Genomic DNA, 24,830 nt, shown 5'->3' on the forward strand with positions numbered 1-24,830 from the left:
AAGTGATTAGTGGAATTGGGAGAACGGTAGAGACAACAGATTAATTTGACACAATAAGGTGGAGATATTTTAAACTAGAGAAGTTCGAAGAGAGGAGAATCCAAATTATCAAGTCTCTGACAAGGAATATCGGAACGGACATATGCACAAGTACCACCTTTGAGGCGAAAGGAATCATTCAGCGAATAATTTGGGCAACTGAGATGAGCAGTAGTTGAATCAACTGATAACTGAGATTCTGTCAGAAAAAGTACTTTGGGCTTGGCAGACTGCAAGTACAAATGGACATCGTTGAGATTAGAATTGAGACCACGTATATTTGTGAAATGAACGATGAAGTGTTTGGGAGGTTTAGATCTTTTCGCAGAGAAGCTTACTCTATTAGCTTGACAATTCATGATGTATTCAATAGTAAGAAAATGTGTGGGGGGGATATGCTATATGAAGTAATGAAATTTTTGGATATGGCGTACACATGGTAAGAATATACCCAGATCCTTGACATAACGTGGCCTCGACAATGCTCCCAGCATACACACTACTCGGACTCCCTCCAGTCACTATCTGGCAGAGTAGAGGTAGCAAGATTATACACTAGCTCAGTAGTTTTCAACTGGGGTGCCACGTAATTTGGGTTTAAGTTACTTAAACTTATTATTTTTTAAATTTATGTTTATTTCATTATAAAAAGGTGTACAGTATCTTTTTAATTCTGTGGTAATCTATAATTGATGTTTACTTATTATCTCTATACAAAGAATAATATTATTATATACTACATATATATATATATATAATTTGTATTATGAAATGTAATTTTTATAATTATATTATTGTAATAACTATCATATAACATATTTTTTTAATATTACACACACACACATAGAATCAGATCTAACAAACAAAAAATTTAGTAGGGGTGCCACAAAATAAAATAAATTACTTAGGGGTGCCATTATTAAAAAAATGGTTGAAAACCACTGCACTAGCTGATCCGGAAGCCTCCTAAAGAGTTACCAATAAGTTCGGTCCGGTGTACTAACTAGCGACCGGCCTGCGAACACCGTTTTAGAGCTGTACCCTCGAAATGTAAGGAAGATTGGATCTCGCCATGATGTTCATCATAACCCCAAAAGTCATCAGTCATACTGCACGATGGAAGAGATGGGAAAGGGTTGACCGGAACTTAGCTCCGGAGACTAAACATGGGTTCCACCACTTCAAGCCACCAATAAGCAAAGTGGGGGTATTGCACCGGTTGATGAGAGTCATCTACCTTGTATTACCTGGTAACACAGAGGGGCGGCATTCCTCCATGTGGTGTGGGCGCCACACCTCGACCCCTGCTTACGTTGGTTCACACCTGGGTGGTCGCCCAAAGTGCTTATGCATGGAGGTTATACCCAGGATTACTAACTCCCACCATCGTGAAGGTGCAAGCAGAGGATTTGGCTGTCACAGACCGTCCGGACTTCGCCGAAATTGGGTCCACTTGACTTGAATGTCATCCGAATATCAAGCCGTTTTTAATTTAAAAACATTATTTATCAATTATAGGTAATAATTTTTGAAAGTAGGTTTCAAAAATCAAAATGTAGTCAACCTCCATTTTCTAATACCGAGAGCCAGCCGAAATGAAAAAGTCCGAATAACACCAACTTGGCCGATATTCTGCTCTTTGCATCAAAGTATTGTTGTTTTAATCTCTGTGCTGCCACATTTTCCTGTCTGTTTTTTTTTTTTTTTTTTTTTCCCTGTGTTTAAGCAGCCACACAGCAGCCTTCAAGCACCTGAACTGTGGCTCCCTCAGAAATATGAACTGGAAAAATTCATGCCTCAAAAATTGAGTCATGAATTTTTGGCACTCTCTCTCTCTCTCTCGGAATGGAACTGATGATGTATACCTTTACCACTACTATGCCTTCATTACTGTAAGTGTGAGTGGCGCAAGTCGTCTTCTTCAACTGTCCACTGCTGTATGAAAGACTCCCTATGTCCCTCCATGCTCGTCTCTTGCCGCTGCAGCTCCCAACCAATACACTCCCCAAATTTTCTGGATTTCATCTCTCCATCGCATTCTAGGCCTTTATCGTCCATTGGTCTCCATTCCATTAATTAAAATTTCTGGTCCATCTTTTATCACTGCATCTTGCAATATGACCATTTTATTTACACTTTAAGCCTTTAATATGTGCTATATTGCTATTCTGATCACTTTTTTTTTTTTCTATAACCAGACTTTCTGTCTCTTAAGAGTAATTCCCAATTTCATCCAGGCTGTCTTGCTTTCAATTTCTGCCTCAGTATTTCTGTTTAACATCAAAGGTTACTGTGGTAAACACTATAATATTACACTAAAAAAAAAAAAAAAAAAACTAGCGATTTTAAGAGTTCTTATGAGTATATGTTTATTGTAATTATATTTGTCTTAGATATGTTTCTTTTTTAGAACTATTTTATTAGAGGATTTGCTAAGCTCGTCATCAGCAACTGGTATTAGCAAATCAGTCAAGTTCAGCCTTAAATTATTCACACTGGCAGATGCAAGTTTGTTCCAACAATCAACTGTCCACTGGCTGAACGCAGATTTCCGCACATCTTTCCTGAACCATGTCCTTCCTCAATTTGAATTTATGATTTCCTCATGTGTGTGTGTGTGTGGGTGGGTGGTTCAAGAAGGATTACATCAGCACTAAGCTTACACCATCCATTAAAGGCCTTACCTCAATCAGATCTTTTCGCGGGTGCCTAGTCTCAAGAGGCTGCATTTTGCAGCACTAAAAGCTTACTGGTAAGAACCCCTTTCGTTTCCCCCCCTCACCAATCCCGTTCTGCATTTATTCCAGTAGTTCTGCATCGTTCCTAAAATGAAGCCCCCAGACCTGTATGCAGTACTCAACAAAGTGTGGCCGAATCCCAGAATAACATTCGCACAGATGGTTCTTATTCTGGAATAATTGGGATACCATATGCAATACCTTGAATTTGTTCAAGATAAAATATTAAAATGACCCATGAAACTGTCAAAAAAGGAATAAACGATATAATATATGTATTAAATGTATATGTAATAAAAATGTATATTTTAAACAGATAAACAAGTTAATTTCAAATAGTTAAACAAAGCCAACACGTATTATTATTGTAGGATTTTAGAAGCACCAGAAAATGGCGATACTGCTCCGTGTATATTATCAGTAAAAATTGTGTGTTCTAAGGTCGATTTTCTGTTTGACGGAAGAAAAACCCGAGTTTGCGAGAGAAAAAACCATTCTACCCTATCCTGAGACCGACTAACTCACCCAAGTTGTGAAAAAGGCCCTTAAAAATTCCTCCCGTCATCGACGGGACTCGAACTCGGGATTTCTCCACCCAGTGTGGGGAGGATGGCAATCCTACCAGCTGTGCTACCCACGAGCGCGTATCTGATCGAGTGTATAGAGCTCAGTGAGTTGCTGAAAGCGGTAAAAGATATACTTCGTTCATGTATAAAACGTGGATATTCTGATAAAATGTGTAATCATTATTATTATTAGCTATATGGTGCAAGGAAGTCTGAGGCGTATGCTGCACCAGCCAAAAAAACATTCCCGAGTTACCCTGAGAGAGAGAGAGAGAGAGAGAGAGAGAGAGAGAGAGAGAGAGAGAGACAAAAGTAGAAGAGAATCACTAAGAAAGAGAAGAATGATGATATCCAGCTCAGGACCCTGGGTGTGCCAAGCACATACTCACCAGATGTGAACCTTGGGGTTAATGATCTCTGTCTAATGTCTAATAATCAAAATGGTGTCATAGTCCTCGCACATAAGATTATATGCCCTCAGCAGAAAAGAATGTAGTAAAACACCTCAGCAGTAAGACAACTACATCCTATACGGAGGCGAGCAAGAATAACTTCCCTCTCTACGATTCCTGCGCAGAGCAGACAGCTATGTTTGGATTGCAAACTTAATTTGATACAACTTGTTTGTGACCTGTCCATGACAAGATTATAGCCATGTGGACTGTAATATATTTCTTATTATTGCCTGTACTCTGTATAGGGAACTAGCACGATGAGATTTTTCTGGAATTGTGCTGATCTACACCATAGACCTTTGTTAATTATTAGTTTTCATATGGTTAAAGGTTAGCTATATAGTTTACAAATCTGTGGTGCGTATACTGCCCTCCTGGGGAATCTTCACAGATACCATGCTATCTGAGAAGTCTGCAGCAGATTCTACGTATGATTCTGAATATTAGAGAGTAAGTAAATGATGGGCATCATAGAGTTGTGAATGGCGAGGTGCTGACCTTTCCTCCGTTATTAATGGAAAAGTAGCAGGGTGGACAGCGTGCATGCCAGGGTGGAATGGGTTTACTGTTTTTATTGTTGTAGTAGGGTTTTGGGAGCACCAGTAACTAAGGCCATATTGCTCCGTGTATATTGTTTGTAAATTACGTGTATTCTAAGGTCGATTTTCTGTTTGAGGGACAAAAAACCTGAGTTTCTGGAAAGAAAACCATTCTACCCTCGCCTGAGACCGACTACCTCAGTCACGCTGTGAGAGAGGCCCATAAAAATTCCTCTCGTCATCGTAGGGACTCTAACTCAGGTTTTTCCCACCCGGTGTGGGGAGGACGGCGATCCTACCCACTAAGGCTGAAGGGAGTTGTCTTAATGACTGGGCAACATTTTCTACTATGATGTTAAGCCTCCTGAGCAGCTCTTGGACACTAATACCAAAACGGACAATTGGCAATCTGATGGGTGTTATAGAGATTTTCCCATTTTGGCTCGAAAACAGATGTCCACATAGGGTAGTCTGGCAGGGATTTCAGTTTAAAAGTATATTTCAGCGACAGAGGCAGTTCAGTTGCTTCGATGTATAGACTTTGGACAGGAGATTATTATTATTATCATTATTAGCCATATGGTGCAAGGAAGCCTGAGGCTTTTGCTGCACCAGACAAAAAAAAAAAAAAAAAAAAAAAAAAAATTTCTGAATTACCCTGAGAGAGAGAGAGAGAGAGAGAATCACCAAGTAAAAGAAGAATGATGATATCCAGATGAGGACCCTGGGTGTGCCAAGCCCATACTCACCAGATGTGAGCCCCTGGGGTTATGTTCTAAATGCTCCAGTAGATGCAGATGGTAAACTGGGTCTAGCTATCGCAGTATACTGTTTCCAATAGATGCGTACACATACGACCCATAATATAATTTAGATTGGACAAGTGTACTATGGAAGCGGGGTAAAATACAACGGTCTGCCCCACAATTATTGCATAGAATGTCGGGTAAGAAGTTCAGTCCCTTTGTGCACTTTTGTCGCTTTTGAGAAATATATGTAGTAGAAATGTCAACTTACTATAGAATACAAGCCAAATAATTTTGTCTCAGGAGCTACTGGAAGGATGTTTTATCCAAGCTTTCGTTCTGTTACAGGGTGAAGGTTTCGGTTAAGACAAAATGTACGCAAACGGCCTTCTGAGACGAAAACCTGAAACCATTAGCCATTGCCCAGGAGGTGAGATGGTCGATGGCTTGTTGCAATTGCCTTTCAATGACCCTCGTATTACCTGACAAAGAGAGAAGATACTGAAATAAAAGACAAATGAGGTACTTTTCACTGTTGGAGGAAGTTATTCAGAAATGGAATTAACTTTGATAGCAAAAAAGGATAACACTTAGAACTGACCTTTGGGGAATTTCCTCCTCTTGGCAAAAAGGTCGTGAGAGAATGGACCCCCTCCCCAACAACATGAACCTGGAATTGGCGGTTTGACAAAAAAAAATTAATAACAAGAGCTAGAAGAAACCTAAGACCAAGATTGTAGATACCTTTTAAAGTTCCAACTCTCCAAACCTTGTCATAACCTTTTTCTATATCAAAAAATTCAACACCAGGTGCTCGCGTTTGAGGAAAGTATCTAGAACAGGCGTTTCCAGTCCTTATTAAATGGTTGAGTGCTGACCTATTCCTTTGGAAGTCATATTGTATTCTGGGAAAAAAATAATTAATTAATGAATAAATGAGCTTGCGTTAATATTAGCAGTGACAAATGATGCAAGAAAGCAAGCATATACAGCATCAGCAAAAAAAAAAAAAAAAAAAAAAAGAAATATTCATTCCCCTAATAGTTTGTCTAGTTCTTATTTAAATTTATTTAAACTATCAACTTCCACAACAGATGGAAGATTGTTCCAACGATCAACTACCCGCTGGCTAAAGAAAAACTTCCGCACATCTATTCCGCACACTCTATTTGCCATAGAGTGCAGTAAATTGCAATCAAGCATATTTCTTCTATTTTTCAAGGTGGAGAGATTGAAAATTTTACACCAATCTTTATAACTATACAAATAAGTCTAGATCTCATTTATAAGCTAAATACCCGATAAGAGATTTTTTCACCCGTTCTAACATATTTATATTATTTTTCCCAAAGGGGCTCCATACCTGTGTTGCATACTCCAGAATTGGTCGAACGAATGAAATAGCCAATTTTGTTATATCAGGACCAATAAAATCAACACAGGCTCTTTTTATTAATCCAAGCATTGTAGATGCTGCTCTGGCAGTTATTTTAATAATATGAGAGGTATAAGAACCATTACTAGTTCTTAACACCCCAAAATGCAAAATTTCATATATTCTCTTAATGCACAACTGTAATTTAATTAGTTTTGCTCTTAATCTTGCGTTGTTTAATTAATTAAACAACGCAAGATTAAGATTATTAATTAAATTACAGTTGTACGTTTGGGTCATGTGTGTGAATAATATTGCTGTATTCTACTATTACTACTGATAATATTACTCTACTGTAATCTGCTGTGTGTGAATAATAATAATAATATCATGTGTGTGAATAATATTGCTGTATTCTACTATTACTACTGATAATATTACTCTACTGTAATCTGCTGTGTGTGAATAATAATAATAATATCATGTGTGTGAATAATATTGCTGTATTTTACTATTACTACTGATAATATTACTCTACTGTAATCTGCTTTATAGCAGATTACAGTAGAGTAATATTGCTAATTTTTATTTGTAGAGTAATGTTATATTTTAATTTTAAGAACAGTTACTCAGTACCGTGCTATAATCTGCTATAAAGCATATTTACTGAGTAAAATTAATTAAGATTAAAATAAAATTTTAATTTAAAATGTTTAATTTTTCTAAATCTCCTAAAATATAAAATTTTAAAATCAGGTTTTAATTATACGTCGACTTCATTTGATTAAAATAAATCTTTGGTGGCTGCCAAACCACTAGTATTTTACTAGCTGCCATTGCTTTTTATGTTTCTTTGGAGCAATAAATGAAGTGAGTACTGTGAAGACCATTTCATTGGAAAGGGTGGTATTTCTGGTTTCTGTCTAGGTGCTTAAGTTTTGAACACCGTCTTGGATCTTCTTCCCCCCCCCCCCACTCTCCCGAAGTTTGTCAGTTTTGTATACGCCAATTTTAAAATGTTTCATAAATATGTAATGGAACGCAAGGCATAAAAGTTCGGAGGATAACCCCCCTCCCTCCCCGATGAATTTTGCAGGAAGCCACACATTATTAGCGTGAAGATCATTTTGCTGAATAACATCCAGATGAAAAAGTTTTGGAATTAAAATCATTGTGTTACTTTTACAGTTATTAGAACCAAATTATAGTGTATCAAGGCCTCTGTAGCCGAGTGGTCAGTAGAGGGAGTGCAGTAGCACACGCTCTTTGAGTAGACCGGGGTTCAAGCCCCTGACTGCTGAATACGGTCGATCTGCCAACCCGCACTGGACCAGCGTGGCAGATTATGGTCCATTTCCCTCAGCATGAATTGTTGAGGAGGCTTCCATCCTGCAGTGGGTTGATAATGGCTGCACTTTGCTTTTTTTATAGTGTATCATGCAGTGGCGAAACTATATATTCTGACCCCCAGCAAGTTGCCGAATGGCTCTTCACATGAACTTATATAACTGAAATCAATTGTCGCCTACCAAACTCCTATAGCTCTCCAGCTGTGGCGAACCTGACTGTATAGTAGTGTCGCCACTTATATCACGAAGATAATTAATTACAGAAATGATTATTAATGTATGCAGGGAATCTAAATTTTTTTAAAACATCTGAAATGCTTTCAAACGTTCTTCTCGTTATTACATAACAATCCATTTATGAAGAGACCAGGGATAAAAGAATAATTACTTGAACCTTTCTACCGTTGGTATAGCAGGCTGCTTTGAAATTTTAACGCATAATTTCATACATCGAAACTAAGATACCACACTCGAGAAACCTTTTAGTTTGGAAAAGTGATTGGCTAGAAAACCGAGAGCTAAACGTCATTATCATCATCGGTGACGTCAGTGTACGTCATGATGTTGCGCTGCTAGTTTGCCCGGTGTCATGGCGGTTTGTCGTATGGTGTTGGAACGCTCGTCTGATCCAAGAGTTCATCAGTAAACCGTACAATTTTCGTTATTGAATTTGTCATTTGGATGTTCACGAATTATTATGATGGGAACCAATGAGCCCGGAAGACAGAAGAGTAAGTATCGCCGCAAATAAATTACAATATGAAGTTTAAAAATTTCGTTTTTTATTTTTATTATTATTATTTTTTTCTACATGTACTGTACTCTGCAGCTCTTATTCTCAACAAGAACGTTTCTTTATTACAGTAAAGTACCCCTACTAGGCGAAGTCATATGTGCAAATTTGAAATTATTTTATCAAAAATATTGCTTGCTTGTGCTTTACTGTGATTAGGCATACTGTATATATACAAATTATTGGATATTTTTTAATTGTACTACCAATTACGTATATGCTGTTAGGGAGTAGAGAAAAGTGAGCGCGCGCGCGCACACACACTGATACATAAGTATCGTTGCGATAAATTACGCATGATAATATACACACAGTATGTGCACATAACAATTACTGATTAACAGTTTGACGTAAATGAACTGGACACCCCAATTCTAATGACACGTGAGGCTGTTAAATAACCACTTCGTACGCTGGTTTTGAGTGGAAGTTAGATTGAAGTTGCATCGAGAGTGGAGGAACTTTAAATATTTTTATATTAAGGCCTTATTATTTTGGTAAAAATATAGCAGTTATAGCGTGACTAATTTTCAGCAGGTGACCGAAAATTGTACATTGTTCGAATTAATGAGATATATGAAATTTTAATTATATAATTGAACATCACGAAGAGTTACACTATAATAAACTATAAGTGAAAACGGGTAGGCAGGGTGTGGCAAAATAAGTGAATAGTAACCCATTAAACAATGCGTATCTTTACTCTCATGGTAATTCAGAATTTTTTTTTTTTTTTTTTTGGCTAGTGCAGCATAAGCCTCAGGCTTCCTTGCACCATATAGCTAATAATAACCATATAGCTAAATAAATTGATATTGATTTTTCATTATTGTGTGCTAATATCAAGCTGTCATTTATTTTGAATGATGCATAAATAGCGTTTGTTGATTTTGATTTACATTTTAGAGGTCTCCATTTTTTGGATGTGCCCACATTATCTGACATTAAGTTGTTATTAATGTTTCTAGAAGAGATGAATTGGAAACAGTGATGTTTACTAATGCATTTCTAAAATATTGAGATAAGAGTAATTTTTTTGTGAAATGAAGCCTCACCCCAGGGGCTCACACCCAGGGTCCTGAGCTGTATATCATCATTCTTCTTTTTTTTTGGTGATTCCAAAAAAAAAAAAAAAAAGAAGAATGATGATATACAGACTTCTGACTCTCTCTCTCTCTCTCTCTCTCTCTCTCTCTCTCAAGGTAATTCAGAAAATTTTTTTTTTTGGCTGGCAAAGCATAAGCCTCAGGCTTCCTTGCATCATATGGCTAATAATAATAATTGCTGTGAGACTAATTTTTAATTTAAAGAGAATGATTCTTCATATTGGAAAAGTGCCATTCACCCATAAGTTGTGTTTACAGTTTTTACAATTTTTGACCCACAGATGATATTGTGGTGGGGGGGAGGAGTAATGAATAATAATCTTGAAAGTTCATGGAAATTATTTTTTTAGATTCCTTTGTATGGAAAAAAAAAACCAATTTGTTAAATGATATTTATTAGAGAAAAATATTCAAGGACTTTTATGTGATAATTATTTATTTACACATTTCCAATTTAGGACCTTATCAGTGCTATAGCTTAAAAAGTTGTGGCACATGATACAAGTATTAAACATCTTTGTAAATGTGCATGTTATAACTGGGAAGAAAGTGGAATTGCTAAATCTAAAAGTAAATAAGCCACCTTCGGCTAATGGAAACTCTCCAGTTATATGAAATAGCAGCAGAAGACTTAAGCAAACCCTTTTCTATAATTATGAGTGTATTCTTGTATTCAGGAGAGGTTCCTGTAGATTGAAGGTGTGTAAATGCCTCTCCTGTTTACAGTGGGTTGATCAAAGGGTGATGTGAGCAGTTATATAGACTCTAAACTTAATTCCTGTTGCAGGGAAAATAATGGAATCACTGGTTACAGAAATATTGCATGATCATGTTAACAGGAATGGAATTATACAGAAATCATAGCATTGGTTTATTAAAGGGGGGAAAATCCTGTCTGACCTATTAATCAATCTATTAATTAATCTAATCAAGTAACAGAGGAACTCAATGCACAGTTATTTTGGAATATATTAGCATTGGCATTAGTAGAGGCATATAATGCAAGAAAGCAAGCTTATATAGCATCAGCCAAAAAAAAAAAACAAACCTTCCCATTTCACCCATCCATTCACTCCAAATGTTTGTCTAGTTCTGCCTTGAACTTAAGTTGCTGACGTCTATTACAACAGATGGAAGTTTGTTCCAACTATCAACCACCTGCTGGCTAAAGGAGAATTTCTGCATGTCTATTCTACAATTGTCTTTACTCACTTTGAATTTATGTCCCCCCAGATGAGTAATCTGAGCAAGCGGAAGAATCCCATTAGCATTGAGTTTGCCCAATCCATTCAAAGTCAGTTAGATAACCTCGCAGGTATCTAGTCTCCAAAGCTGCAATTTACAGAATTTACGGAACTTAAGCTTTTCTTGGTAACAACAACCCTTTGTTCCACTCACCAATCTCATTGCCCTTCTCTGTACTGTTCAAGCAGTTCTACATCTTTCCTAAAATGAGGCCTCCAGACCTGTATACAGTACTCAAGGTGTGGCCTGACCATTGCCTTATACAAGGGGACAATCATCCCCTTATCCCTGCCAGCAAAATTCCTGTATATCATTGACAAGATACCATGAACTACTCTTGCAGCCTTTTTCAGTAAAGCTTTTGACTTTTTTTTGTACGAAAGAGTGCTGTATAAGTTGCATATATTATAAAAAAGTATATATAATAATATATAGTACTATCACATACACTTGCTTCAAAATGAAATGGAAATTTTATTTTTTATGTATCGCTCCATGACCCGAGATTAGGCTATAATCCTAGTTTCTGAGTGAAAATTGGAAACCATAGTGATGCTGGAATTTTTGTATTTTTGATTCTATTTGCATTTCAAGTTTACTACATTGTCTTCTGTTAATGTTCTTGTTGAGTTGAAAATTGGTATGGGATCCTGTCAGACTGGAGCCATTCTTTCCTAGAGATTTTAATCTAGCAGTGAATAGATGGTTTCAGCAAGATTGAGAAAGAGTTTTGTTTCATTGAAGAATTTGTTCTCCTTTTCATAAACAGGCACACAAATTTATGAGAACAAAATAAATGCATCTTTAGTTTAGATTCCTTTATGCTGAAGTAAGCAACTTAATACAATCTTTTTTTGAGTTAAGCATTGTATGTATAGTAGTAAAGATGTTTTCAGTTAACCTTTCATCAGTGTTGCTATAAAATGGACGACAAATAATGATGCAACATTCTAGTTACTTCTGCCCCCCCTGTAAATTTTGGCATTCTGTTGTTAAAAATACAAATTCTTTTTTCCGAAATCTATTTAGCCACTATTGAGAACCCAGTACTCCAACCATTTCCCACAGGTATTAAGCTCTACATGCGTTATGCTGATGATGTATTGTTAATCGGAGACAATCTTCCATTAACAATCTCTTTATTAAGTTCAATACCGTACACGATAGACTAAAATACACCCTTGTAATAGAAAAAGACAATAAAATTAATTTCCTTAACCTTACAATATATAAAACAGGTACAAAATTAGGAACAAAAATTTATAGAGAAGAAACGAACACAGGTAAATACCTACATTTCCAATCACACCATCCACTTAGTATAAAAAAGTCCATCCTGTGTAATCAGATTCATAACGCCAAAATATTCAATTCTTCACATGACGATTTAGTCATAGAACTTCAATTCAAATCTATTGTCTAGCAATAAACTTCTTACAAAGAAGTTTATTGCTAGACAATATCCCTTACAACTAATTCATCACATAATTTCCGTTGCCGAATACAGAATTAACAATCAGCACAATCAAAACACCAACTGGGACAATAAACAAAATATGCATATTACCCTCCCTTACCATTGTAGACTTGCTCGAAGACTTCATAAAATATTTGCCAACACCGATATAACTTTAAACTTTTTCTTTGTATAATAAATTAGGGTCTATGTTTAATGTTTACAAAGAAACATACAGTTACCCTATAGGCAACATCAATAATGCAGTTTATTTAATTGTGTAAACCAGGATGCAACACATGCTATATCGGAAGCACCACTGCAAAATACGGTACAATAAAAACCGCCAACACAAACACGCATATTACCATTTTAATTGTTTCAAAACTGATCACGCCAGCACTGAACTCACTCAGCATGTTCACTTCCACAACCATAACCCCCAAATTGATTCAGCCATTCCTGTTATTTTAAAATCCAGTTACAAAATTTTTCAATACGAAGCACACGTTATAGAATGGTGTCACCATAATACTAATTTTAATGTTTTGAATACAAATCCACCAGTCTGGAACCTGGCACACTTGAGGTTCCCACGTGTTTCGAAATGCATCAAGGGAAATCAGGACTCTTTTAAATACATAGTTCTCCTTTTATCCATTATTGCCAACCAAAGACGTTTATACAAAAATCTCTCATTACGTTAAGAAGTACGCCAATAAGATGGTGCACTTTTTCTTCCCTGGGCAAATCTTAACCACAGATCTTTTAATATTTTTGCCTTTATTTATTATTTTTTAAATTTTAATTTTTTAATCTATATTGTAAATTAGTTTTAATTCTATTCCACAGAGCAGATCAGTTGAGCTGAGTACCGACAATTAAGCCTTTATGCTTTGTTAGACCTTTTAGTCAAATTGTCTTTTATTAATTGTTATGCATTTACTCCATTTCTTTTGCTGTATTTGTTTTTTCCCATTTATTTTTTCATCATTTCTTTGTCCTGGAAACTAACTGAATACTGTGTGTGGTATGGATATAGGAATCATCTTCTTGTCCCCCCCACCTGATCATCACAGAACTTTTACTTATTAGCATCTGTTATACTTACAAAATATATAGGAGAACATAGTGTATAATATCTAATTAGGCTCAGCCTTAAACAGTTAATCAATAGTAAATTTAAATATGTTATCTGCATGATGAACTTTATTTGACTTTAGTTTGTTTTCCATAGAAAATAATCATCTGTAATTTCTGATAAATGTATCCAAGGAGTTCATTAGTCAATTATCAATTCCTTTTCTGTGTTTATCAAATAAGGGTCTAATGTGATTTTTCCTTTTTGTATTGATGTAAAACTACTTTTCAATTTTTTTTTTTTTTTTTTTTCATTTTCTGATCCAGTGATTTCTAATACTTTTAACACAGCCAATTCTGTGGTACTATTACTGATAAACTTATAACCATTATATATATCAGAGCTTTCTTTTGCATTGTAACTTTCCCATGCTATTTTTTTTGCTTAATTAAATTCTTGTTACAATTTTCTTAATTGTATGTATGCTTTTGTAGTTCTATTTCATAATTCAACTGTATTCCTGTCCTCACACAGCCATCCCAGTTGATAGCCATGTAGCATCTTTAGTCATGTAGTCTCTCATAGTTCTTTCCTCACCCTCCTGAAATTGAAATCCCTACTTAAACAACCAAGATTTCTGTTGTCATGACCCACCTTTAATTGTCAAAATTTTGTCCTCTCTTGTGGTAAGTTCCCTTTCATTTACTCCAGTTAGTAAGATGCAGCTTAAACTCCCAAGGCACTCTTTGCTTAACCATTCCTTTTTATATAGAGGATCTTATTATACTGTTTACAGTCTTCTAGTGTGTACCATATGCCTACTCTCATTTTCCTTTTGCTTCGTGCACAGATTCAGTATTGCCATGTGCTAGCTCTTGTCACATATAGAATGCATTTGACCAGTAACACAATTCACCCCCGCTTAATGACCAGTTATAATATGGATTTAGAAATTCATCATATACACAGTGATCAGAAAGTCATCTCTGTCATCATTGCATACGAAGAATTAAAACATTTATGAAACCATTTTGAAGGCAATTATTCTCAATGGAAAAATCTTAAGTTCGTGTGCTCAGATAATTTGATGGCATCACTGGCATATCTTTTAATAGTGCTCAGAATTCTTGTAATGTTGCCAGTAGTATCAGTGGTTAGTGCTGAAGGGAGTTTTTTGAAGATAAAGTTAAAACTAAATCCCCTTAGCTTAAACAACCAAGACTTCTGTTGTCATGGCCCACCTTTAATTGTCAAAATTTTGACCTCCCTTGTGGTAAGTTCCCTTTCATTTACTCCAATCAGTAAGATGCAGCTTAAACTCCCAAGGGATTGGTAATCACATCAACTGAACATATTACTGCCAAGGATTTAGACCTGGATGGAATTATCCAGAGATTTAGTAGTAGTAGAGGCATGTGATCCAAGAAAGCAAGCTTATGTAGCATCAGCCAAAAAAAAAAATCCCATTTCACACATCCATTCCCTCTAAAAGTTTGTCCAGTTCCTCCTTGAATATATTTAAGCTATCAACTTCCACAGTGACAGATGGAAGTTTGTTCCAGCAATCAACTACCCACTGGCTAAAGGCAAATTTCCGTACATCTATTCTACAACTGTCTTTCCTCAATTTGAATTTATGCCCCTCAGGTTCGTAAGCTGAGCAAGAGGAAGAATCCCATTAGAATTCAGCCTGATTAACCCAAAAAAGGCCTTATACACTTCAATCAGACCACCTTGCAGGTGCCTATTCTCCAGATGCTGCAATTTGCAGAACTTAAGCCTTTCTTGTTAACAGGACCCCTTCATTCCCCTCACCAGTCTTGTTGCCCTTCTCTATACTTGCTCAAGCAACTCTACATCCTACCTAAAATGAGGCCTTCAGACCTGTATGCAGTATCAAAGTGTGGCCTGACCATTGCCTTGTACAAAGGGATAATTACCTCCTTTTCGCTACTAGCAAAATTCCTGTATGTCATTGACAATGCCCCATGACCTGCTCTGGCAACCTGTCTTCACTGCTCAGAATACTTCATATCTGACTGCACAATTACTCCCAGGTCTTTCATTTTGTAGATGTTCAGGCCTAAGAAGTGGCTAAGCTAATTTTACTAACAAAAAATTTAACAAGTACGTAATAATTAAGGTATTTATTAAATTAATAAATTATTTCTATTTTAAGATTTAAAAAAAAAAATGAACTGAATAGAATAATAAAATTATCAAAAATTCATAAGCTGAAAAACCTATTCTGCTGATATGAATGGGATGTGGTTGCAGGTGCCAAGTTTGCTTTGTCAGCCTTGTGTAAAATATACTGACAAATTGTATATTATACTAAATTAATTGAAGTTTCTCTGTCATTCAAATTGCAGATGAAATTAAAACGATTTAATTTCATCTGAAACTACTGTAAATCATTTTAACATGTCAATTACTAATCATTTAACTACGGAAATAATTCTCTTCATACCCAGACTGGCAGTGCTTAATGTTCTCTTTCAACCCCCTTTGTCCTAACTTTTATAAAATCTGTGCATTTCCTATTTAATTCTGGTGTAAATTTTCCAGTTTTAAGAATTTAGGAAATTCTTAAAACTGGCAACCTTCATATTATTCTTGTTGAATGAGAGGTGTTCTTCTTGAATTTTATTTATTTATTTATTTTTTTTTGTTAGCACATCGGCTTCTGTGGCCATAATGCACCTCCCAAAGTGTTTGCATTTTACTGTGAACCAAGCCTGAGGCGGGATTCGAACCCACGACCTTTGGGTTGCCAGGCAGGCACTTTACCCACCTGGCTAGCTCGGTCAGCTCTTGAATTTGTATGTTTATACACGTGTGTGTGTGTATCTGTTTGTGTTGTTGTCTTAATTTGCATGTTGTGTAGGCTGAAAAACTGGAGTAACTCATGGGAAAAAATTCTTGCGTCCTGTCTGAGATCAGAATCTAACAGTAACTACACTAATTAAAGATGATACTTATGAGAATTTCACCAGATTCTGTTTTGTATTCACCCCTACTGGTAGTATGTTGATTGATTGGAATGATTTAGCATAAGCATTAGTAGAGGCATATGATGTAAGAAAGCAAGCTTTTACAGCATAAGCCAAAGAAAAGAAAAAAATAAATAAAATAATTCCCATTTCACCTATCTATTCTCTCCAAAAATTTTTCCAATTTTTCGTTTATTTAAGTTGTCAACCTCCACTACGACAGTTGCAAGTTTGTGCCAACTATCAACTACCCACCAGCTAAGAGCAAATTTCTGCACATCTGTTCTACAGTTTTCTTTCCTCAGTTTGAATTTATGCCCCCTCAAGTTTGTATTCTGAGCAAGACGAAGAATCCCTTCAGCATTGAGCCTGCTCAAACCTTATACACCTCAATCAGATAACCTCGCAGGTGCCTAGTCTCCAGATGCTGCAATTTGAAGAACTTAAGCCCTTCTTGGTAAGATCACTTCATCGTTCCCCTCACTAATCTTGGTGCCCTTCTCTGTACTTGTTCTAGCAACTGTACATCATTCCTAAAATGAGGCCTTCAGACCTGTACGTGGCTTGACCATTGCTTTATACTAGGGGATAATCACCTCCTTATCCCTTCTAGAAAAATTCCTTTATGTCAGTGACAAGACCCCATGACATGCTCTGGCAACTTGCTAAGAAACCTCATATCTGAGCTCAGACCTCATCACTGCTCAGAAACCTCATATCTGAGCTCAGACCTCATCACTGCTCAGAACACTTGATAACTGACTGCACAATTACACCCAGGCCTTTTTCATTATTCACTACCCTGAGTGTAGTACTGCACAGTTGGTATGTTACTTGGGTTACTTCTACACATATACAGTACTTTGCATTTGTCAGTGTTAAACTTCAGTTGCCACTTCTTAGTCTATCTTCCCAAATTTTCTAAATCTTGTTGCAGTAGCATATTGTCATTAACAACCCAACCAACCTTTGTACCATCTGCAAACTTCGACATTAAGCTTGATATACTTTCATCAACATCATTGATAAATATACAAAGCAAGAATGGGCCCAACACCAAACTCTGGGGACTCCACTAATAACATTAGCCAATGAAGAACAGTGTATATTGATTACCACTCTGTCTTCTCCCACTCAATTACCCTTTTATCCATTGTAGTAACTTATCCTTAATACTATACTGCGCCAATTTGTACAGTACTCTTCCATGTGCAACAGTCAAAAGCTTTCCTGAAATTCAAGTATATGATATCAAAATTATTTTTTGCATCCAGTTCCTTTGTAACCATATCATAGTATCCAATGAAATTTGTCAGACAAGACTTTTCCTTAATAAACCCATGTCTGAATTATTAATGCAGTGTTGTTTAACAATGCTTCTTTAACCAATGACTCCATTATTTGCCCTGGAACAGAGGTTAAGCTAACGGGTCTGTAATCATTTATGTCACCCTTTGAAGTGGGGACCTCCTCTGAATCCAAGGATGCTCTCATAATTATGGCTAAGGCCTTGCTTGCTTACTCCCCAGGTGCCTTTCTTATGTTTAATTTCAATTTCTCCTGTACTTTTCTCTCAGTTGAGGATAAATGGGCCTGTTGTACTAGTAAAATAATATCTTTAGTATAAATAGATACTGAATATCTTTAATTACAAATAGATACTGTAGCTTTCGAGATAAATCGTGTCTCTTCTTCAACAGAAAATGGAAACTTTAGAGATAAAATTATTCTAATGGACACAGTTGTACGTGCAGTGAGGCGTGCGAGGGCACAAGGTAGGTCATTCAATCATTATTGCAAGCACAGGAGCTCACAGTCCACCCGAAACCACCATCAACTCAGGACAATGTACCTACCGCCTACATTCCCTACTATCCAGGCATGTCGGGCCGGATCTCAAAAATCCTCAGAGAATACTGCATAAAATGCGTGCAGTTGCCCGGTAGATACTTACATTCTCTAGTTTCCAATGTAAAGACCCTGGATCCATAGATTCTCCCATAATTATGGATATGGATGTGCTTACCTCCTTTGCTGCCTCCCTTAATTTAATTAGATAGATAATTTGTGACTATCTATCACCTGATATTTATATGCATCCCATGCATTTTTGTTCTCTGCCACATGTTTCAGTAGTTTATCTGACATCCATTTAGACCTAAGCTTTCAACAGTAATTCTTAGTTTGTATGAAAAGCCTAGTAGCTACTATGATTATTTCCCTGAATGCTTCCCATTTAGAATTTGTTGTTGCTAACATCATTAATCCCACTGTATAGAATTTACAAACGGTCTGAGACCACTGTAACCTCCTTTACGAAAGCAAAGCTTTTCCCCTTACCCTTGTTGGTAATTACATTGTTAAGTGAATCTCACATCAGTACACTCTGTTCTCTGCCATCTGGTTCTTTTATTTGTGGATTCTTATTGCACGAGGAATCACTATTGATAATCAGACAAAGTGTATTGCTTTTGCGCGCGCAGGCTCTCTCTCTCTCTCTCTCTCTCTCTCTCTCTCTCTCTCTCTCTCTCTCTCTCTCTTGTTGCTTCTCTAACATGCTGCTGTAGAAACAGTCATCCAATAAATCCACAAAATCTTGCTAGTGCATGTGTGGCCAACCCATGAGTTCCAGTCAATATCTGGAAATTTAAAATTTCCCATTGTAAGATATTTGGATTTACTGTTGCACTCTGTGTATAGTTGTTCTTTGTACCTATCACATTCTTCCCACCTATAACACACTCCTACTCTATTTTTTTTTTTTTTCCCAGTGCTTAAGTTACACCAGACTGACTCAGCATTGCACTGGCCACCCACATCAGCTAGATGCACTGCCTCACATTTTATGTGCTTTTTAACTAAGAGCATAATCCCTTCCTCTTCCTTTTTTGTATACATCGTATTCCCTATATTCAAATTCTGCATCCTTTATATCTGAGTGACACCACATCTCTGATATCTCCACAATATCTGCATTTGATGACTTGAGCTGCTGTTCAGATTTATCAAGTTTATTTTCTATAATCCTAGCATTAGTGTACATACAAGTATATATGCATACCCTAACACAGCCCATGTATATTTACTTGTTTCTTGATTAACTAAAGCTGGTACCTTGCTTTTCGTGTTGCTGTAGGATTCTAGTAAAATCAGTGCAAGAATCGCTTTTCTTGCACTGATTCTAGTAAAATCAGTGCAAGAATCGCTTTTCTTGCACTGATTTTACTAGAATCCTACCTGTGGCTATTTTTAATCTATTAGTCTGTGTACTCCACCAGACTAGTAGTTTTCTGCCTGGCTGAAGAATGCCTTGAGAGCATAGGTGGATTGAGGGCATGTGCCACCTCTGTCGTTTTTTGGACCAATCGTTTAAATTCACTTTATCTACAAAAAAAAATATTTTTTCTTTGTTAACATAGGATTTTATCTATTTTTGTATTGTGGCTCAGCTATATTCAGCTGACTACAGTTAGCAACACTGATGTGATCGCCATTCTAGTTCGAGGCATCACACAATTTGCTCATGCGTAATGTTTACTTCAAAGTAATTCAGAGTTTAGCTGTGTGTCTGTGTCCGCCAGTCACATTATGTTTGAGTTTCGTATTTGTTTTGTTCTGTGCATTATTTTATGCCTTGTTTATGCACAAATAAGGTACCAAATGGTGCCCCTCCTGTCATTTTTTTCTGGATCTGCCAGTGCTTGCGAGTATCAGTAAAAATATTCTTGCACCCTTTCTATTTAAGTGTATCCCATTTCTGTAGAAGCACTCTCTCTCTCCTGTTAAGCACAGACTATGCTGAGAAAAATTCTTCCTCACAGGCCTTGCACAATCTCCCCAGGGTCAAACTGATTGACAAGGGTTAAATCATTCCCTCCTCTCTTATGTGGGTTGAATTGCAGATACTTCAAAATTTAACCCTAATTCGCAACTTTTTCTCAACAGTAGCCTGTACAGGTAGCCCTTGTTTTGCGCTGGTCTGATTTGTGCCAATTCACATTAGCGCCAGTCACTAACCACAAGGTCATGAATATTTATTTTTGAAATTTTTTTATAAATTGAAAGTTGAAATCATCAAACAAAATTTATAGGCATTGTATTGTGCCATGTATCATGCACTGTACGTGATCAAGAACAATGTGAGCCAGTCACAGATAATACAACATCAGTTTTGCAACCGAGGGATCAGGAGGTAATAGTCACCTTTAAAACTTATTACCTACGGCAAACATTTACAGAAATGGTTAAAGCTTTAGATGAGTCCAACATTACCATCAGAGAATATTGATGGTTGTTTGTTGTCTTAAAGGACATCAAGCCGACCGGGCTAGCCGGGTGGGTAAAGTGCCTGCCTAGCAACCCAAAGGTCGCGGGTTCGAATCACGCCACGGGCTTGGATCAAAGTACTACAAAAATCCTGGGAGGTGCATTATGGCCACAGAAGCCGATGCGCCAACAACTACCAAAAAAAAAAAAAAACATCAATCATGTTAACACAGTCTGGCAAGAAGTGACTGTCAATGATCTAAATGGAGTGTGGCATAAACTTCTCCCAGATTTCATGAATGCCTTCAGAGGATTCGAGGCACAACAGAATGTTGTAGAAAACATCAGCAAGCTGGCACAAGAGGCAGAGTTAGAAGAAGTTACAGTTGAAGATGTAACTGAGCTGTTAAAAAGTATGCACAGACTCTTTCAAATGAACACCTTGGAACTGCTGAGCTTAGCCAACAGCAGCAGGAAGAGAAAGAAGAAGAGTCTCCTCTAAAAATTATGAAGACCAGTGATCTACATCTGATTCTTGCAAGTCTAGAGTCCCTCATTAATGAGCTCTGTGACATTGATCACAACTGGGAGAGGAGTGCCACAGTTAAAAGGGGTGTCATATCAACCGTGACCTGTTATTTTGAAATTCTTAAAGGAGGAAGAAATCCGGGCAACCAACACTTGCTTCTTTCTTGAAAAAAGCAACCTCTTCAACAAGATCCACAACAGGACCTTCAAAAACCAACTAAAAATTCAGCATTATGCCAAATTTTTAGTTGGTTTTTCAGTGTCAAAATGTTTTGTAATTTATTTTTTATTTATTACATGTAACTGTATATAGGTAAACAATAATAATTTTTTTAATTAAAAAATTTTATTTCTGAACTTCAAATACTTCAGTATTGAAAAGGGTAGGTAAATCCCCCCCCCCCCCAATGAACCTAACCATGGTGTAAATCAAGGGCTACCTGTACTTGTTAAGTAAATCCTTAATCTTCTACTCTTAATGTCATTAGTGCTAGTGTGTACAACAGTGTCACCTTTTGCGCCCTTAAAAGATATCTGCTCTATGTCATCAACTTTTGCCCTCGGTCCCATTCCACCTATCTTTTTTGCACAATATATATTTCATGTTTCTGTGACAATAGCTATTTCCTGTGGGACTAGCGCATTCTGTCTTGTGGGTTTCTGCTGCTGATGTGCAAGTACAAGCTCTAGCTTTGAAGTGGGCAGCTAACAGTGTAATGTGGCACCCCAACTGAATTTCTTTGAAGGCATCCACTCTGTTCTTCAGTTTCTTATAAATGTTCATCAGAACATAGTTTACACCAAATATCCTCACACTGGAGCTTAGAGTGGAACAGGCATTCTGTGTGATCACTCATCGGTGAACATAGGATATTAGAGCTGGAAAAAGAATTATAAAATATGAATTGGAATATCATTGGCTTGGCCAAAACAACAAGAAGAAATGAATCAAGTTTATCAAGTGGAAATCTGTTGTAGACCAATGGAAACAGTGAAAAGAGTGAAGGTGTGGTGCCCACACCACATGGAGGAACGCCGCCCCTCTATGTTACCAGGCAGTACTAGGTGGTAGATGACTCTCATCAACCGGTGAAATACCACCACTTTGCTTATTGGAGGCTTGAAGTGGTGGAACCCATGTTTAGTCTCTAGAGCTAAGGTCCGGCCAACCCTTCCCTATCTCTTCCATCATGCAGTATGATTCATGATTTTTGAGGTTATGATGAATGTCGTGGCGAGATCCAATATTCCTTACATTTCGAGGGTACAGCTCTAAAACGGTGTTCGCAGGCCGGCCGCTAGTTAGTACACCGGACCAAACCTATTGGTAACTCTCTAGGAGGCTTCCGGATCAGCTAGTGTATAATCTTGCTACCTCTACTCTGCCAGATAGTGACTGGAGGGAGTCCGAGTAGTGTGTATGCGGGAAGCATTGTCGAGGCCACGTTATGTCAAGGATCTGGGTATATTCTTACCACATGTACGCCATATCCAAAAATTTCATTACTTCATACAGCTTGTCCCACCCACTTTTTCTTACTATTGAATACACCATGAATTGTCAAAATAATAGAGCAAGCTTATCGGCGAAAAGATCTAAACCTCCCAAGGACTTCCTAATTCATTTCACAAATATACGTGGTCTCAATTCTAATCTCAACGATGTCCATTTCCACTTGCAGTCTTCAAAACCCCATGTACTTTTTCTGACTGAATCTCAGTTATCGGTTGATTCAACTACTGCTCATCTCAGATGTCCAAATTATTTGCTGTATGATTCCTTTCGCCTCAAAGGTGGTACACTGTGCATATGTCCGTTCTGATATTCCCTGTCAGAGACTTGGCAATTTGGAATCTCCTCTCTTTGATCTTCTCTGGCTTAAAATCTCTCTACCTCATTGTGTCAAATTCATCTGTTGTCTCTACCGTTCTCCCAACTCCACTAATCACTTGGAGCTCTTTGACTTCCTCTCTTTGCAACTTGACTTTCTCCAGTCCAACTTTCCTAACAGTGAGGTAATTTTCCTTGGTGATTTTAATGTTCACAACTCCAGCTGGCTTCCGTTTTCTAGTCACACCGACCCAGCAGGTCGAGATGCTGAGGCTTTTGCAATTACTAATGACCTAGCACAGATTGTTCATTTACCTACAAGAATACCGGACAATCCTAATCATACAGCCAATACGCTTGATCTTTTTCTCACAAACAACCCTTCTAATTACAAGGTCGAAGTTAGAGGTCCTTTAGGCACTTCAGATCACAACTTGGTGATTCTCTTCTCCAATGGAACCTTTTATCTCATGGCTATTCCCAACCTCGTGTTGTTTGGCTTTACAAGAATGCAAATAGGATGACCTGCGAGATTTCTTTTCTTCTTTTCCTTGGTTGGATTACTGTTTCAAAACTTCAGATGTCAACGTTTGCTCAGATCGTGTCAGTGAAATTATTCTTGCAGGAATGGAATCCTTTATCCCACACTCCACTTTAAAATCTCGTCCTCTATCTAAACCTTGGTTTTCCAATAAATGTGCTAAGGCAGTCCAAGAGAAGAATGTTGCATATCGTAATTGGCTTGTTTCTAATTCTTCAGTTTCATTTTCTGCCTACACCAAAGCTCGCAACAATTGTAAAGCAGTTATTAATCAGTCCAAACTAGAGTTTGAACAGGCTAAGAGTAGAAAACTTGCTTCTTGCCCTAATTGTAGCCGAGCATTCTGGTCTCTTGCTAAAGCTATTGGCCGCAACGTTTGCCCATCTCTGCTCCCACCTCTGTCCAAACCAGATGGTTCTGTTGTCACTTCAGCCAAGGATAAAGCTGACCTGCTAGCATCCCATTTTTCTTCCAGCTCATGTATTAATGATCTTGGTAAAACACCTCCCACCATTCCTAACATGCTCCATTCAATGCCTCCTGTGGTCTTCCGTCAAAAGGATATCAGAAGGATTTTGATGAATCTTGATGCTAAGAAAGCTCCAGGTCCTGATGGTATTTCTCCACTTGTTCTCAAAACCTGTGCTCCTGAACTTACTCCTATTCTTTGCCGCCTTTTTTCACTTTCTTATTCCAAAGGTGTTTTTCCTTCTGCTTGGAAATTTGCTCATATCCAGCCAGTTCCTAAAAAGGGTGACAAATCCGTCCCATCCAATTATCGTCCCATTGCAATTACTTCTACTCTTTCTAAAGTAATGGAGAAATCAATTAACCGCCAACTCTTAAACTACCTAGAAACCTTCCATCTGATCAACGATCGCCAGTATGGATTCCGTCATTGTCGATCCACTGGTGATATTCTTGCTTATGTTATCCATTTATGGACTAATTCAATGGAAAGGTTCGGTGAAACACAAGTAGTTGCTCTTGACATCTCAAAGGCTTTTGATCGTGTTTGGCATAAAGGTCTTCTAAACAAGCTTCCATCTTATGGTTTTGCCAACTGTTTTTAGTAATTGGTTATCCAGTTTTCTCTCTGATCGCTCACTGAGGGTGATGGTAGATGGCTCTCTGTCTTCTAACTTCTCCACTAATGCCGGTGTCCCCCAAGGTTCAGTTCTTT

The 24,830-nt window shown here is 37.3% G+C and overlaps 1 protein-coding gene across 4 annotated transcripts in view; it reads left to right on the forward strand.

Annotated features, from left to right (window-relative positions):
* The window catches only part of LOC150074890 (uncharacterized), a 618,385-nt gene that overhangs the window by 256,252 nt on the left and 337,303 nt on the right, over positions 1-24,830 (forward strand). The window contains exon 1 of one of the 4 annotated variants that reach the window (XM_090389411.1): positions 8,395-8,538. The exons of the other annotated variants lie outside the window; for them this stretch is intronic. Coding sequence (XP_090245537.1) covers positions 8,518-8,538 — 21 coding nt within the window. The 5' untranslated portion in view covers positions 8,395-8,517. Of the gene's footprint in view, positions 1-8,394; positions 8,539-24,830 lie in introns of those variants that run through there. 4 annotated transcript variants of the gene reach the window in all.

Source organism: Mastigoproctus giganteus, unplaced genomic scaffold (assembly GCF_048544385.1).
Source record: "Mastigoproctus giganteus isolate SK-2022 unplaced genomic scaffold, ASM4854438v1 scaffold_16, whole genome shotgun sequence".
NCBI classification, from domain to species: domain Eukaryota; kingdom Metazoa; phylum Arthropoda; class Arachnida; order Uropygi; family Thelyphonidae; genus Mastigoproctus; species Mastigoproctus giganteus.